At 51.3% G+C, this 15743-nt stretch overlaps 1 protein-coding gene across 1 annotated transcript in view; it reads right to left on the bottom strand.

Moving 5' to 3' along the window:
- The window catches only part of GARNL3 (GTPase activating Rap/RanGAP domain like 3), a 152945-nt gene that overhangs the window by 8997 nt on the left and 128205 nt on the right, over positions 1–15743 (bottom strand). The window contains exons 22-24 of the mRNA XM_077768251.1: positions 14945–15120; positions 12859–13017; positions 5373–5439 (exon numbers count right to left, since the gene is read on the bottom strand). Coding sequence (XP_077624377.1) covers positions 5373–5439; positions 12859–13017; positions 14945–15120 — 402 coding nt within the window. The remainder of the gene's footprint in view (positions 1–5372; positions 5440–12858; positions 13018–14944; positions 15121–15743) is intronic.

Below are 15743 nucleotides of genomic sequence, written 5' to 3'. Positions count from 1 at the left end.
TTCTACAGATGGCGAAACTGAGGCCAGGAGAGGTGATGCGGCTGGTCCAAAGTCTCACAAGTACCAGAGGGGGGAGCAGGGTTTGAAGGCAGGTGGGCTGGACGGCAGAGAAGGGGCACCTGATGGTGGGAATTTCCGGACGGAGGAGGCCCTCCTGGAAGGCAGGTCATGCTCGGAGCCTCACTCTGCAGGACAAACGTGGTGGGAGCCGGATACTCCCCGCCACTGCCCACCTACCCTCCCCAACATTTTACTAGGAAACCTTGGAGGCAGATGACGGTGTCACCTTGGGGAACACGACCGGAATTAGGTTAAGTCTGAACAGCTGCCCCGTTCCAGGCCTGCTCTGAGCTCTAAACACAAGTCCAGGTGGCTCAGATCCTCTTGGAGCGAGAAGGTCCGTAGAGAAGCAAAAGCTTCTTTTAGTCCAGAAGCCCATCATGTGTTACCTGTACACTTGTATTTCTAATTTAACTATTTTTAATTATTTAAAAAAAACTTTTTTTTTACTGTTTTATTTATTTCTAAGAGAGAGAGACAGCATGAGCAGGGGAGGGTCAGAGAGAGAGGGAGACACAGAATCCGAAGCAGGCTCTAGGCTCTGAGCTGTCAGCACAGAGCCTGACGCAGGGCTTGAACCCACGAACTGCAAGATCATGACCTGAGCCGAAGTCAGATGCTTAACCGACTGAGCCACCTAGGTGCCCCTATTTTTAATTATTTTAAAAAACAGGTTCACGGAGATATAATTTATATAACATAAAAGGCATCCATTTTAAGTGTACAACTCGATGTATTTTCTGTAAACTTACAGAGGTGTACAATGCCATGCTCCAGTTTTATGATCTCGTGATGACCCTAAAAGGAAACTGCACGCCCCTTAAGCAGTCACTCCCACCACTGGCAGGAACTGAGAGCTGTGTCCTGGAGGTGTGGCAGGGCACAGGACGCATGGGAAAAAGCTGCTGGGCGGGGCCTGCGGGCTTCAGGAACTGGCTCCTCCTCTCCTGATGCCTTTCTGGAGATTTCCTTCCCTGGAGCCACTCCCTAGTCTGCTGGTTCCTCTCACGCTCTCTCCCCACATTGTAAGTGGTGGAGTGTCACCTACGTGCTAATGGCTCCCAAGTGAAGGTGTCCTACTGGGCACTCTCCCGAGTCCCCAGGGTCTCTACTAGCATATCGGGGAGGCACTGATGTGTCCAAACTCAACTCTTGATCATCCCTCCCCACCGAACTCGCTCTTCTCAGAGTTTCCCTCCTCTCAGGAAATGGTATTCTCCATTCTTCCAGTTGCTTCTGTTCCAGGTGCGCTGGTGCGAGCCCCTGCCACCTCTCATCACACGAACGCAGGCCCCCGGCTTCCATGAAGGTCCCCACACTGTGGCCCCAGTGGCCTTTCACCCTTAAGTCCCATCCTGTCGCCCTTCTGCTCAAAACCCTCTGGCTGCTCACCAGAGGAAGAGGCCCTTTATCTCCCAGGCCATCCCTGAATTGGGTTCTCTTCAGGTATCATTTTCATCCACTCACACCTACACTCACCAGTCATCGAAGTACCAGAATGTTCCCGGAACACACACCCCTTCTTGACTCCCTCAGGGCCTTCTCTCTGAATGTCCCTCCCAGCCAGGCCTTCCTTTGCCACCTTCCCTAAACGGAGACCTGCACTCCTCAACCCTGCTGGCCCCCGGCCCCTCTCCCTGTTTTACGGCCCCTTAGCGCATACTGCCATTCAACATACTTGATATTTTTCTTACTTGTCCTGTTAATTGTCCACCTGCTCCCTTAAAATGTACACTCTGAGAGGCGGGGATCTGTGGGTATTTTACTCACTGCTGAAATACCTAGGCACATTGGGTGCTTAGTAAATATTTGCTGAATGAGTGAACAGCTCTCCTTTCCCTGTCCCTACTCAGGAAGGACAGATCAGAGATGTGTCCCTGAAGACTCAGGTCCCTTATGCACACCTCCTCTCTACCCCCTAGTCCCGCCCCAACTCCCATCATTGGACAGCAAATTGCTGGTGGGTTTGAGGGCGTCTGGAGTGGAGGAGACCTGAGCTTGCAGAACACAGAGCATGCCTGGGCGGTGTGAATGTGCCTCGGGGGTCCAGCCTGTCCCACAGTGGAGCTGCCGGCCTGAGAAAAAACAGTCGCACGGGCATGGATGGGGTGCCCCAGGCTGCAGGTCGGGGGCCCCTCCCTCCCATTTCCAAGTCCCAGCGATTCCAATATGACCCCAGAGAAGTAGAGGGCTCTCCCTCCCAATAGCCAATACTGGTGGTTTCTGTACCCACGGACAGGGGGCTCCAAATCAGACTGAATTGATTTAGAAAAGTAAGCAAAGCATGTCTCTTGAGGCCCAGAGCTGTGAAGCACGTTCATACTCAGGGTGCTGGCGCCCATGCCTGGCTCTCCCCTAAACTGTGAGCTCACTGTGGTCCCTGGCGGCGCCTTTCACTGCCCCATCTCCGGAATCTAACTTGTGCCTGGCACACAGAAGGTCATCTGTTGTGGTAAAAGGACAGCTTGGATGGGGGGCTGGGGTGAGGGGCGGGATTCTAAAAAACACAGGAAGCAGCTAAGAGTACTTGACCTTCACGCCTTTGATTTTGCCCATGCGGCTGGTGGGGAGGGAGCAGGTGACAGATACTATTTCTAGTTTTAAAACAAATTTCTCTGAAGCCCCTTTCTGCGTGTAGAAAAGTCTACGGAGGTTACAAAACAAACTGGATTCTGACGGATGCTCTGATGAATCTGGAATTAAAAGGAGGAAAAAGAAAATCTTGCTGTGCCTGGCAACGGGTGTGGGCTTCGCAGGTAAAATCCTGTTAATCTTCATGCCTGTCATCAGAGATGGGTTAGACGTGCTCACACTGAGAACAGCACTTCTGTGACCCTTTCTGCTTTCCTTGCACGATTATCTTTAAAACACCATCAGCAAACAGAGTTCACCTTTCGTAGTGAAATTTATCATTTGCATTGAATGTGAATCATTACCGCAAGTTAAGGTCACAGCTGGGTTTTCTTTCTTTCTTTCTTTTTTTTTAAGTAAAGACTGACTCTGATGTTCAAGATGGAAATTAATCATAAGAAAATAAGATCATTCCTCTATTGAACTACTTATACTTTGTCCCCCCGAAATTTATCTTGAAAATATATCTTTCTCAAAGAACACATGAATGGAAATTTCATTTCTATTACACAATATTTTCATCTTTAACATATCTGAGATAAAAGTCTCTTTATATAAAACTGAATTGATGAGAGTGGTTTTTACGTTGTTGTGTTTTTTAATAGAAAGGAAGCTGGGATGGGGCACCTGCGTGGCTAAATTGGTTAAGCATCCAACTTTGGCTCAGGTCATGATCTCCTGGTTCGTGGGTTCGAGCCCTGTGTTGGGCTCTGTGCTGACAGCTAGCTCAGAGCCTGGAGCCTGCTTCAGATTCTGTGTCTCCTTCTCTCTCTGACCCTCCCCTGCTCATGCTGTCTCTCTCTCAGAAATAAATAAAACAAAACAAAACAAAAAAAGAGGTAAGTTGCACCCATTTAAAAAAAAAAAAGGAAGCTGAGAAAAATCAGCTGCAAACACTGCAGGGGGCCTTCACTGCACAGGCGTCGGGATAAAACAAGCAAATGCAGCATGCACTGTGTGTGTGGGAATGAGTTACACAAGTGGCCTGGGTGACTGTGGGGAAAACCAACTAGTCCTCTGGGGTTGATCACCAGGGACCAGGCAGCCTGCCGGAAGAAGGAGGGAGATGGAAAATGAAAGCCAGATTCCTGAGCCAGAGAAACGGAAGCAGGTGGCACTGTTTGGGGAAGATGGAGGCAGGTCTGGAAATCTCTAGGATCGCCACGGCCTTGACCCATGTGGCATCTACAGACACAGAGCTTACCTTCTGATGGCTCGGTGGATCTGGGAAAACAGACACACACCGACCCCATCGTGAGATGAAGCCATAGTCTGAAGCCAGGAGGCCACCAAAGCCAGGGGAAATGAACTCCCGTGGGGCTCCGTGACCCGGAGAGGCCACTTGAACCACACATGGCACAGCACTGGGTCACCCCCGCCCAGGGGAACCCTGCCTGCTCCCGGCAATGAACTTCAAATTTGGTACAGAGAGGATGTCCATTCATCTTTGTTTCCATGCTCCCTTTTCATTTCGGGTTTAATCATCCCATTCTGATAAACTGCTCCGTCTTTCTGTTCTTATTTTCTCTGCCACCTAAAATCCTTCCCATCCTCTCAAGCAGTTAAAAGAAAAAAAAAATCGACCTCAGCGTGTAAAGCATTCAGCCACAAGTTTTTCTCGCAGATTTTTCAATAAATTGAAAAGGCTACACTTTAAAGTGATTAAAGAAAAAGATGAAGAGATCCTCTAGAAGTGACTTCAAACACGTGTCCCGCTGCTCTGCTGGGCCCTGTAATGGGGACACAGGGCAGCAGGGGCAGCCTGGAGCCAGCCCCAGGGGTCCAGGGACCACGCTGAAGGAGGCATCCACGTCGGCCCTCGCATCACATGGGCTGTCAAATCTCGCATCTTGCAGGACGATGTTTACCACACAGATTTCTCTGCTGCTAATTAGCTCTCCCATACTTATTGATCAAAGATTAATCGAAGTATTGGCCCCGCGGGCTGAGAAAATCACTACTCTAATCCATACAATTCTAGGCTGAAAAAAATAGGTTTTATTGTTTTGGTTAGACTGGGCAGGCTGATCCAGGAAAATCTCTTACTACCTTTAGCCTTAAAGAGATCCTTTTAACTGTAGTTTAATATTAGCTTTTGAAATGGTGAAAACCCTACAGACCCTCGTTGATGCATCTGACCTGGTCTGCCCCCAACCGACCCCACCACCTGACCTGAACCAGCTAGGGTGAGGCCGGATACGCCAGGGTGAGGCTGACTTTGCTAACACCCGGGAAACAGCAAAGAGTAGAGTAGTGACTGAGGCTAAAATCTGGGGCACTGGAACCATGAGGGCCCCAAATGTGAGCCCTGGGTCTGCTGTCCCATAGCTGCATGATCTTGAGAAAGGCAGGTCGCCTCCCCAGGGCTCAGGAGCCTCATCTCCAAATACAGGTAATAACGGTCCCTGAGAATTAAATGAAACAGTCGCTGGAGGGTACTGGGCACAGCGCACGGCACACAGTGAGGGCTCCCTAAGTGGAGCCACTGTCACCAACCCACACCCTGGAGACAGTGCCCTTGAACCATCTCACCAGGATGTCTGGGAGAGCCAGGTCGGAAATGCAGTTTTGAGACGCTCCCTGGAGTGCAATTAAGGTCAAGGCAACAATACATCAGGTCAATCTATGGCTGAGTCCCTTTAAATTGCCCAGAAAAAGAACAGTTAATTTTAGCAACTTACAGTTATAACACAGGAGCAGCCCGGCCTCTCCGTCTTCATACACATCGATAGCTGCCACAAAATTAACCTGCAGTGGGGATGGCAGTGGTGAGCAGGCTGGAAACCGCATATTAAAAGACTTTCTCAAGTTCAAGGGTTTAGTGGGGGCCCTGAGCTTTCTGTAGACTCAGGCTCTGTGGATTCACTTCAGCCTCGGGTGGCCATGATGCAATATACAGAACCGCCTCGCTTTCCTGGGACTTTGTCTCTGTCTTTTCTACCCTTTGAGAAGCTCAGCCAGAGGAGGCGGGGGGGGGGGGCTCCCTCTCTGTTAATGGAACTCATATTGAGGTAATGTGCTCTGGTTCCCAAAGCTTACTCTCAGGGGTGATTCAGTTCACTCGCACGTCGATCCCGGGGAGTACGCGGTATTATTCCCACTTTACAGATGAAGGAAGTGAGGCTCAGTTGGTTGAGCGTCCGACTCTTGATTTTGGCTCAGGTCACGATCTCACAATTTGTGACATCGAGCCCCGCATCAGACTTCGTGCTGACAGTGTGGAGCCTGCCTGGGATTCTCTCTCTGCCTCTCTCTGCCCCTCCCCTGCTTGTGTGCGCACACTCTCTCAAAATAAATAAACTTATAAAAAAAAAAGGTGAGGCTCAGAGAGGTGCAGTTAGTGAGGAAGTGCCACAGCCAGGATTTGAACCGGATCCATGGCCCTTCGCCACCTCACCCTTCTGCACTTGAGCTAGGCTTCCCCTGCCTCAATTGTGGAGGGGGTCACAGTCTCGAAACCACAGTGGCAGGTCTCTGTTTCTATTCTCTGGCTCTCCTGTGCTCAGAAGGAGGCAGCACGACACAGGAGAATGGGGGCCAGAAGACCCACTTCTGAGATCTGGGCCAACTCCTCCCCCAGGCCCTGGGTGTCTGGTTTGAGAAGACGCTCAATCTGGTGATGTCCTACGTCCCTCCGGAGCTTCACACCCTGGCCCTCTACACGTGCCCTGCTCCTTTTACTGCCTCACTTGCCTCCACCCCGTAGTCTGGCCCCCCACACGATCGGGGTCTGTCCTCTCTGAGCTCGATGAAGATTTTCTTCTCCCCAAAACCGAAGACCTCTGGCCAATGCGCACCTCCACCCAGCTCCCCAGCGCCCCTGACAGGTGGCATCTCCTCCCTGTGCCCCCTCTCCCACCTCAGATTCTTCTTCCACATCTAGGCCCTTCCCTCACTTAGCAAAACACTCATCTTTTGTAGCCTTCTTCTGAGCTCAAAATCCCTAACTCTCCTACTTCAGGCACACGTTCCCCTCAGAGCTCCTGGCTCACATTTCTAAGTCTCTCCTTCTTGTTCTTGACCCCACAGATGCCACATCCAAGTCACTGAGAGGCAGGAGGCGGTGCAGGGGAGCGGGTGGGAGCGTGGACTCTGGTCAGGTAGACCCGAGGTAAGATCCTGCCCACACCACTTACTGCCTCGGTTGCTTGGGGCAAACGGCTTAACCTCTGGCCCCGGGTCTTCACCTATAAAAGTGGTACTAGGATAAAACTCGCTTTGCTGGAGGGTAACGAGAATTCCATAAGACAAAGCAGGGAGTGCACAATCAACACTCTTAACTTTCCCTCACACACGACTACCTTCCTTGAAAACCTCCTCCTTTGGGCGAGCAGCGCTAGCCCCAGAGTTGGGGCACCCCCACACCTCAGAGCCCAACAGCATCCTCTCTCAGGGTCCCTCAGGGGTCTTCTGGGTCCCTGCTGTCACCCCAGGTGGGGGCAGACCTCCCCAGGACGGAGCATGGGCCCCATCTCCTTCAGCCCGTCTCTCTAGCCCCTTCCAGAGGCTATGCTGCCCAGGGCCCCCGGGGCTCCTCCGGTAGCCCCCCTGCCCCGCAGTCCCCCTCTTCGCTGTCATCCACACCACTGGGCTGAGCCCTCACTGGCCACCCTCAGCCAGGGCCTCTGCCTTGGCTCCGGCTTCCCTCCGGCAGAATGCCTGCCCCCTCCCGTCCTCAGCTGGCGCTGTGCACCTATGCCACGAAGCCCGCAGAAATGAACAAGGCAGGGCTCCGCCGCTCAAGAAAAATCCAGTAAATACATAAAACAAGGTACAATGAGGCAAATGCCATAAGCAAGAGTTGTGGGTGCTTTAGAGCGGGCGGGAGTCGCGAGGCTCAGAGGTCAAACACCAGCTCTGGGAGCAGAAAGACTTGGGGGTCAAATCCCAGACATTTCTTCCTCTGCTGTGTATCAGATCTCTCTATTTTTATCATGTGCATATTGTGTGTCACTGCCTGATGCTCACTTATTTGTCCGTTTATTGAGCTCTCCTCCCTGGGAGAACATGAGCTTTGTGAAGCTGTGGCCTCGTCTGTAGATGCTCAGCGCCTAGCCTGGGCCTGGCACAGGGCAGGTGCAGGGCAGATACTCCGCGAATGCAGGACTGAATACAGGACATCTNTATGCCTTGGGACATGGCTGTGGAGGCTATAGCAGGCTGGGGGTTAAGGGCACAACCTTCAGAGTCAGATAGCCTGGGTCCGAGTCCTGTCTCTGCTACTTTACTAGCTGCGTGGTTTTGGGTAAGTGTGTGCCTCCTCCGATCTGAGCCTCAGTTTCCTTTTCTGCAAAAGTGGGGACGTGAACAGTACATTCCCTGCAGGCTGTCGGGCACATTTTGTGAGATAACACTTACAAAGTGCTCTGGCGTGGGGCCTGGGAAACAGAAGTGGTCATTCAGTGGTGGCTCTGTTTCTTATAATTATGGGAGGGTTAACTATAGTGGGAGAGGCAGGCCAGGCCAGCCTGTTCGCCTAGAGGCGGGGCTTGTCTGTGTGCTTGGGTAGGGGTGGGAGAGGCGGGTGGCAGGGACAGAGTAGAGGAAATGCAGGCAGCCTTCTGGGCCAAGGTCCGAGCTCGGTGGNCCCAGGTCTGTGCTGACTGGTGGAGCAGCACAGCCGTGTTTGGAGCTTCAGGCTCTGGGGCAGGCAATGGTGAAGCTCTGGCCACGGGGCTCGCCCTCAGGGATACAACAGCTTGGACTGAATCATTTCTTCCTTGGGCACTCCTTGGCATTGTTCAGACCTCTGTTAACACTTAGCACAGTGAGACCTATTTCATGCTTCAATACGTATGTCGGTCTCCCTAGGGGAAGGGCCTGGTGGGAGTCAGTCTCCGTAACATTGTTTCTCGATCTGGTGAGGACATCAGAATCAACTAGAGAGCTTTAAAAAAATATATTCTGGGGGACGCCTGGGCGGCTCAGTCAGTCAAGTATCCGACTTTGGCTCAGGTCATGATCTCATGGTTTATGAGTTCGAGGCCCACATCAGGCTCTCTGCTGTTAGTGCAGAGCCCGCTTGGGATCCTCTGTCTTCCTCTTTTCCCTGCCCCTGCCCTGCTTGTGGGTGCACACACATACACCACACACACTCTCTCTCTCAAAAAAAAAAAAAAAAAAGAACATACATTAAACAAAAAGGGAGTTAGAGGCACCTGGGTGGCTCAATCGGTTAAGTGTCCGACTTTGGCTCAGGTCATGATCTGGTTTGTGAATTCAAGCCCCATGTTGGGCTCTGTGCCGACAGCTCAGAGCCTGGTGCTTCCGTCAGATTCTGTGTCTCCCCCTCTCTCTGCCCCTCCTCTGCTCGTGCTCTGTCTCTCTCTGTCTCTCAATAATAAGTAAAATGTTTAAAAAATTTAAAAAAGAGAGTTAAAAAATATATATATTCACTCTAGAGACCCTGTTCTAGTAGGTCTTGTGTAGGACACAGGTGTTAGCTTTTAATTTATTTGATTAAAAATAAGTCATTCACTTCATTGGCATTTTAGTATATGTGCTGCCGAAGCGAGCACCACTTCATTGGCATTTTAAAATGATAAAAGTAACCTATGGTGGTTGTGAAAATTCAAAACACAGCCTTGAAGCAAGCCAAGTTTGCATCCCACCGCCCCCAGCCCCAGCTGAAAGTGGGAACCACCGTTGGGTCAGTGTCCGGCCTTCCCGGGTGATTCTGGGGTGAGCACCCAACTGAGAGCCACTGGGTTCCGGACAGATGGTCAGATGGACACTCGGGCCCAGCAACTAAGCCAGGGACCCGGATCTCGTTACCAGGTGGTTTGCTACTTCTAGAGGACGCCTTGGCTTCGGGGAGAGGCCAAGGCCGGCTGCTGCAGCTGGGGCAGCAGGTCACCACAGGCCTACTGGCAAAATGAACGTGATGTTGACGGTCAGATGGCTGCTTTGGTGCTTCTTAAACATCTCCTCTCTTGACCCAGGGTTCTCTTAGTCCCTGAGGAGGGGCTGAAGGCTGAAATGGGATTGAATGGGCTTGGCTGAGAAGAGAAGAGGAACGGAGGCCGCAAACTAGGCCAGAAATTCTACACGGTGCACAGGGCGGCAGTGTGAGTAACCTGAATGACCCGGAAATGCCCAGTGACTGCGGGGAGGTCGGCCTCTCTCGGTCCTGCCTGCGTAGCACGGGGGCCTGGGTCGCAGGAACATTTTGGGGAAAAGCCAGGCCTCCTCCTGCAGGCCGTTCCTGACTGGCTATGGGAAAACACTGTGTTCATTACCTTGGTCCTTTCTCTAGGGCTTATTTTTCCAATTAGATAGTAAACTCCTTGTAAAGGTGAGTTGCTGTGTCTGGGCATCCAGGCCTGTGTGGCCGACACTCAGCAGCTGGGGGTGGACCAGAGGATGGAAAGTGCACCCTGGCCCACTCAGATCGAGGGAGGGCTTTACTATTTTATTTTATATTTTATTTTATTTTATTTTTTAAAGATTTTCTCTTAGGGAAAAAGCTCAGTAACTTAGCTTTTAAAAGCATATTGAAGAAAAGACGGAACATTTTAGAATTATTCCTATTGGCTTTCAGAAAAACGAAGCACAGGGGTCACCCAAGAAAACCACCTTTAACCCGATTTTTCCTGGGCGTTAAGAGGAAAAAAGAAAATCCACAAACACCAATGAATTATCAGGGTATTAAATAGAAGTAAACAGTAGTTACTAGCAGAAAAAGCATGTGAAGTCTTTGGAAACTAGTGGCCAGGGAAGAGGCTGATTGAACAAAGAGTTGCCGCCTCATGATTTTTCTAGCTCCTTTGGCTGGTCACACAGAGTCTCAGAAAAGCAAGCAGGGCAAGAACTTTTCAAGCCCAACTGGGCCTTCCGTCCTTAGACGCTGGAAGGGGTCACGGGTTCCCAGTTGCTGGGGAGGAGCAGCGGCTCTCCTGGCTTTAAATGAGGAAGAGTTTCAGGCCAGACTCGTTCTACTAGGTCTATATTGGCATCATCTGGAAAGACTTAAAATAAGACTGAAAACGTACTGATTCCCACATACCACACACCTAGAAATTCTGATTTAATTGACCTGGGGTGGGGTTGGAGCACCGATCATTTTAAAGCTTTCCAGGAAGTTACAGTCACGGCGGAAAGCAGTGTGTGCTGGTGGTTCCAAGATGTGGCTGAACATTAGAGGCACCTGAGGATCATTTAAAACATTCCAAAGCTTCCCCCCACCTCCACCACCAGGCCAGAGCCCAGCAATATCTGGGGCTGGGACCCAGGCACTGGCAGCTTTTTCTTTTTTCTTTTTTTAATGCTTTTATTTGCTTCTGAGAGAGAGAGAGAGAGAGGGAGGCAGGGAGAAAGAGAGAGAGAGAGAACAAGCAGAGGAGGGGCAAAGAGAGAGGGAGACACAGAATGAGAAGCAGACTCCAGGCTCTGAGCTGTCAGCACAGAGCCTGATGTGGGGATCGAACTCGTGAACTGTGAGATCATGACCTGAGCTGAAGTCTGACGCTTATAAAACTGACCCACCCAGACACCCCCATCAGCAGCTTTTAAAGCTCCTCAGAGGACTTCAACTGCAGATACATTTGGGCATCGCCAATATATGTATATATAAGAGAAATGACAGATGATCTGTGATTGATAATTGTTGAAGAAGTTCTCCTAATTCTATCTAGATATTTTTTCCTCTCTGATTTTTCTTTTTCTTTTTCAATATTTCTTTATTTTGAGAGAGAGTGAGAGTGCCCAAGATGGGGAGGGGTGGAGAGAGAGGGAGACACAGAATTCCAAGCAGGCTCTGTGTTGTCAGTGCAGAGCCCAGCCCAACTTGGAGCTCCATCTCACGAACTATGAGATCATGACCTGAGCTGAAATCAAGAGTCAGATGCTTAACCAACTGAGCCACCCAGGTGCCCCATGAGTTTTCTATTTCTTAAAATCTTGCTCTCAGTTGGTGTTAAGTTTTCTTAATACCGTAACTGGCAATTTTTATGAGTATTTGGGTAGTGCCCAAATATTGCATTTTAAAAATCTCTTTTAAACCATAATCTTGTATTTTTTTAATCTCTTGTAAAGCATAATCGGGAAGAATTCTGCCGTTTCTTGGACCTAGCGGAACAGGGCTGGCGTACGCCTGTGGGTCTGGAAGTCCTCATCAGAACTACGTTCTCCCTGGGGGTAATGGCCCCACTCCACAGCGTCCTCGGTACCTAAGCCGGAGAGTTGCCTGTGCACACGCGAGCCTCAGGACTCCAGCGTTATCCAGCCTCACCCTGCGTGACAGGCATAAACAGCCAAAGAGCTCTTCGATCTGCTGTGTCAGAACAGGGCGGTGCCAGTGACAGGCCATGGGGGCTCAGGCTAGTGAGTGCTCGCTGCCTCCAGGGGCTCTGGTGTTCCGAGTTCAGACCCCACCCAGTCATTTTCGGCATTTGAGTGCGGCTGCCGGTGGGGCCTGGATCCCGTCCACACCCAGAACGTCCCTGCGCTCTGGGCAGCTCAGGCTGGAGGCAGACACTCCTGCTGTCTCCTCACGGTGTCCTGTCCCTTCCTCCTTTCCTAGGGGGCCTTTTCAGGGACAGAGACCCGCTCCAGCCACCTGGTCTCCAAGCTGTGAGTCTGCAGGGCCACGGGGAGAAGGAGGCTCTTCCGGTGGGAATGGCCAAACAGATGTTCTCACTCGGTAGCTACTTATGTTGAGCTTTTTGACCCTTCACTTCTCCTTTATGACGGAGGACGGAATGGCAGGGGGAGACGTGGGAAGGCCGAGCAGGGCAATGGGGCAATTAGATTAGACTGAACCACTTTGAGCAACAGCAGCGACAACTTCACGTGGTGCAGCCCACAGAGGGTATCACGACTTAGTCCTGGTGAGTTAGACATCGTTTTAAAGACATCCTAGTCATGGGGGTGCCTGAGGGGCTCAGTCGGTTAAGCGTCTGACTTCAGCTCTGGTCATGATCTCATGGTTTGTGGGTTCGAGCCCCGTGTTGGGCTCTGTGCTGACAGCTCAGAGCCTGGAACTTGCTTTGGATTCTGTGTCTCTCTCCCTCCCTCCCCACATTCTGTCTGTCTGTCTCTCTCAAAAAAATGAGCATTAAAAAAAATTGTTAAAAAAAAAAAAGACATCCTAATGATGGCATCGCGAGGTTGGAAGATGCACTCCTAGTCTTCTTCGATTTTCACTTGCCTCTACACCTGTCAACTCACCCTGTTGGCCTCCACGTGGTGCAGCCGGAAGGCCTCCCCTGTGCTCTCGTTCACCACATCGAACTGGTGTCGGTAAGCCACACAGATGAGGTTGTCGCTCTCTTCGGTTGGCCCATCGACTAAGGTCATCACCGCGGGAGAGTCGGACAGACAGATCTCCTGTGTGGGTGATGAGGACATGGGAGAAGGGGTCAGGACACACAGCAGCCATTTTCATATCAGCCCTNTCCCCACCCCCGCCCCGCCTGCCCCCCCTCCATGCAGCAGAGGGTCCCCTCCCAGGGCAGGGAAGGCGGGGATAGGGAAAGAAGGGCAGAGACTGTACCCGACTCCCCCCTCCCACAACCTGTCCTCAAAACCCACACCTAGCAAAACTCATTCAACAGTACGGTCCACGTTAGCCCTCAGGTGGTCCAGCCCTGTCCTGGGATTTAATCACCATAAAAAAATAATAATGGCTAATCTTGTTGAGCACTTAACTCAGTGCCAGGCACTGTTCTCACTGAATCCTCACAACCTTATGAAATAGGTAAGGCTTTCTTCTATTTTACAGATAAGGAAACTGAAGCTTGAGGGTCACATGACTTGCCTACATTCGCATAGCTTCTACGTGGTGGAGCCAAGATTTGAGCTCAGGAGAGCCGATACTCCACAAAAACGTACATGCTCTTCATAAACAGTCACTAAGATTGTTAATTACTGTATTAAGAAGATTAACACCTAATTAGAGCCAGACTTTTCACTTGTTTTAACTTAACTGTCAGGCTGTTCTGTCCACTTAAATTGAATATTAGCCAAAACGGATATGTATAATTCAGGAGGCTTTAATTCTGGTAAAAATAATTGCTCAGCTCGTCTATAGGTGAAGTTTGCCTTAGGAGCCAACGTGTGACACAGTTCACATAATATATGCCAACATTTTTAGAAAATGTTTTTATTTATTTCTGAGAGAGAGAGAGACAGACAGACAGACAGTGCAAGCAGGGGAGGGTCAGAGAGAGAGGGAGACAAGGAATCTGAAGCAGGCTCCAGGCTCTGAGTTGTCAGCACAGAGCCCGATACGGGGCTTGAACCCACAAACCGTGAGATCATGACCTGAGCTGAAGTCAGACGCTTAACTGATAGAGCCCCCAGGCGGCCCATGCCAACATTTTTAAAAAGGGAAGAGACAGTAAGAGCAGGAAAGGGATGGGGCCCTCAAGGCTGCTTCTCTTCAAGGTCCCACCCATGGAGGATCCGTAAATCCTACGAAGGCAGGCCCGGCAGTTTCTGTGGCCACCAGAGCCACCACCGTCTCTTGCTAGGACGCTGTGTTAGCCTCTCAGAGGGCCTCCTTCTATCTGCTCAGGGCTCCCCCATACTCTTCTCTGTCCAGCAGCCAAAAAAATCTTTGCAAAGCATGTCACTTCGCTGCTTCAAACCTTCCAGTGGCCGCCCCTTCTCCCTCAGAGTCGAGGTCAAAGTCCTAGCAACGGCCTTCGGGGCTCTCTGACCTCCCCGCCTTGTTCCCTCGGCTCCAGCCACTGTGGCCTCTTGACTGCGCCTTGAACAGGGCCTCGGGTCCTTAGCTGGCTGCTCCTTCTGCCTGGAACCCCCTTGCCCCAGATACCCTCATCACCTCCTCTCGTATTTCCCTGGATCTCTGCTCGAAGGCAACCTTTTCAGAGACGGCTTCTGGGACATTCTTTCTAGAGCAATCCCCCCATCACCACTCATTGTCCTCTCCACCCTCAATCCACTTTAACGTTATCCTCCTCAGAACCCACCGGATTTTTTCCTCCTTTAGATCATCCTGCAACAACAAAGCTACCTCCACGAGAAGACTACGTGTTCACTGCTGTGGCCCTGTGGCCCTCTGCCTAGGACAGTGCCTGTGGGTGCTCACTGGCACCAACGGACTGGACGGAGTGGGGGGGGAGGCCCAATGCCGTAGTCCTCTGGGGAAACCAGGGCAGCCGACGAGGGTTCCCCAGCTGGCGACTGAGCTGCAAGCCAACCCCTGTGGGTGACAGACTCCGGGAGGGAGGAGAGAGTCGGCCCCGTGACACCGGGGCCCGGAGAGAGGGGATGTGAAGAGCAGGCCTACCCTGATGTACTGGAATTCCTCCACAGGGGACTCGGGCAGGGGAGACAGCAGTGAGATGCCGGCGGCCCCGCCCGACTTGTTGTGTTTCCTCGTGATCAAGAGCAGTTTGTTCCGGATGGCCACCACGATCCTCAGTTCCCTGCTGTGGTGAGTGTTGATGGCATACAAGTGGCAGCCTGGGAAGAGAAACAAGTGACGCTGAACACAGGATGGGGGCCTGGAAGCGCCCAGGCTTCGATACCTGAGAACCCTGGAAATGAAGTGTGACTTGGGGAGGGGGGAAATGCCTGAGAACGTTCCAGAAACCAGGCATGACAGAGATGTGAGATACAAGGTAGGTAGAACTTCAGGAAAATTAAGCAAGTCATATGCCCCGGCCCCATATGAATGAGAGCGGCCTGTGAGCGGAGCGTCAGAAACCAGATGCCAAAAGTCTCTCTTTGCAGATGTGTGACCAGAACTTACCTTACCTTCAAAACTCGTCACGCAAGGCCTACACTTTCCTCTAAGCCTCCACATGTTGTTCTATCTCTCAGGCTGCTCTCTCTCTCTCTCTCTCTTTAAATGTTTGTTTATTTTTGAAAGAGAGAGCCTGATGCAGGGCTTGGAGTCACAAGCTGCGCCGTGAGATCATGACCTTAGCCAAAGTCGGACGCTTAACCGACTGAGCCGCCCAGGTGCCCCTCAGGCTTCTCTCAGGTGAACAACTATCTTGGGGACGTCTCTGAGGAAAAACACACGCGTTCTCATTCCCAGGGAAATCCGGGCAGTTGGAGGGAAAAAAAAAGAATCCACTGAA

The sequence above is a fragment of the Crocuta crocuta genome, unplaced genomic scaffold, assembly GCF_008692635.1.
Source record: "Crocuta crocuta isolate KB4526 unplaced genomic scaffold, BGI_CrCroc_1.0 scaffold35, whole genome shotgun sequence".
NCBI lineage: Eukaryota > Metazoa > Chordata > Mammalia > Carnivora > Hyaenidae > Crocuta > Crocuta crocuta.
This window is presented reverse-complemented; position numbering and strand designations above follow the sequence as displayed.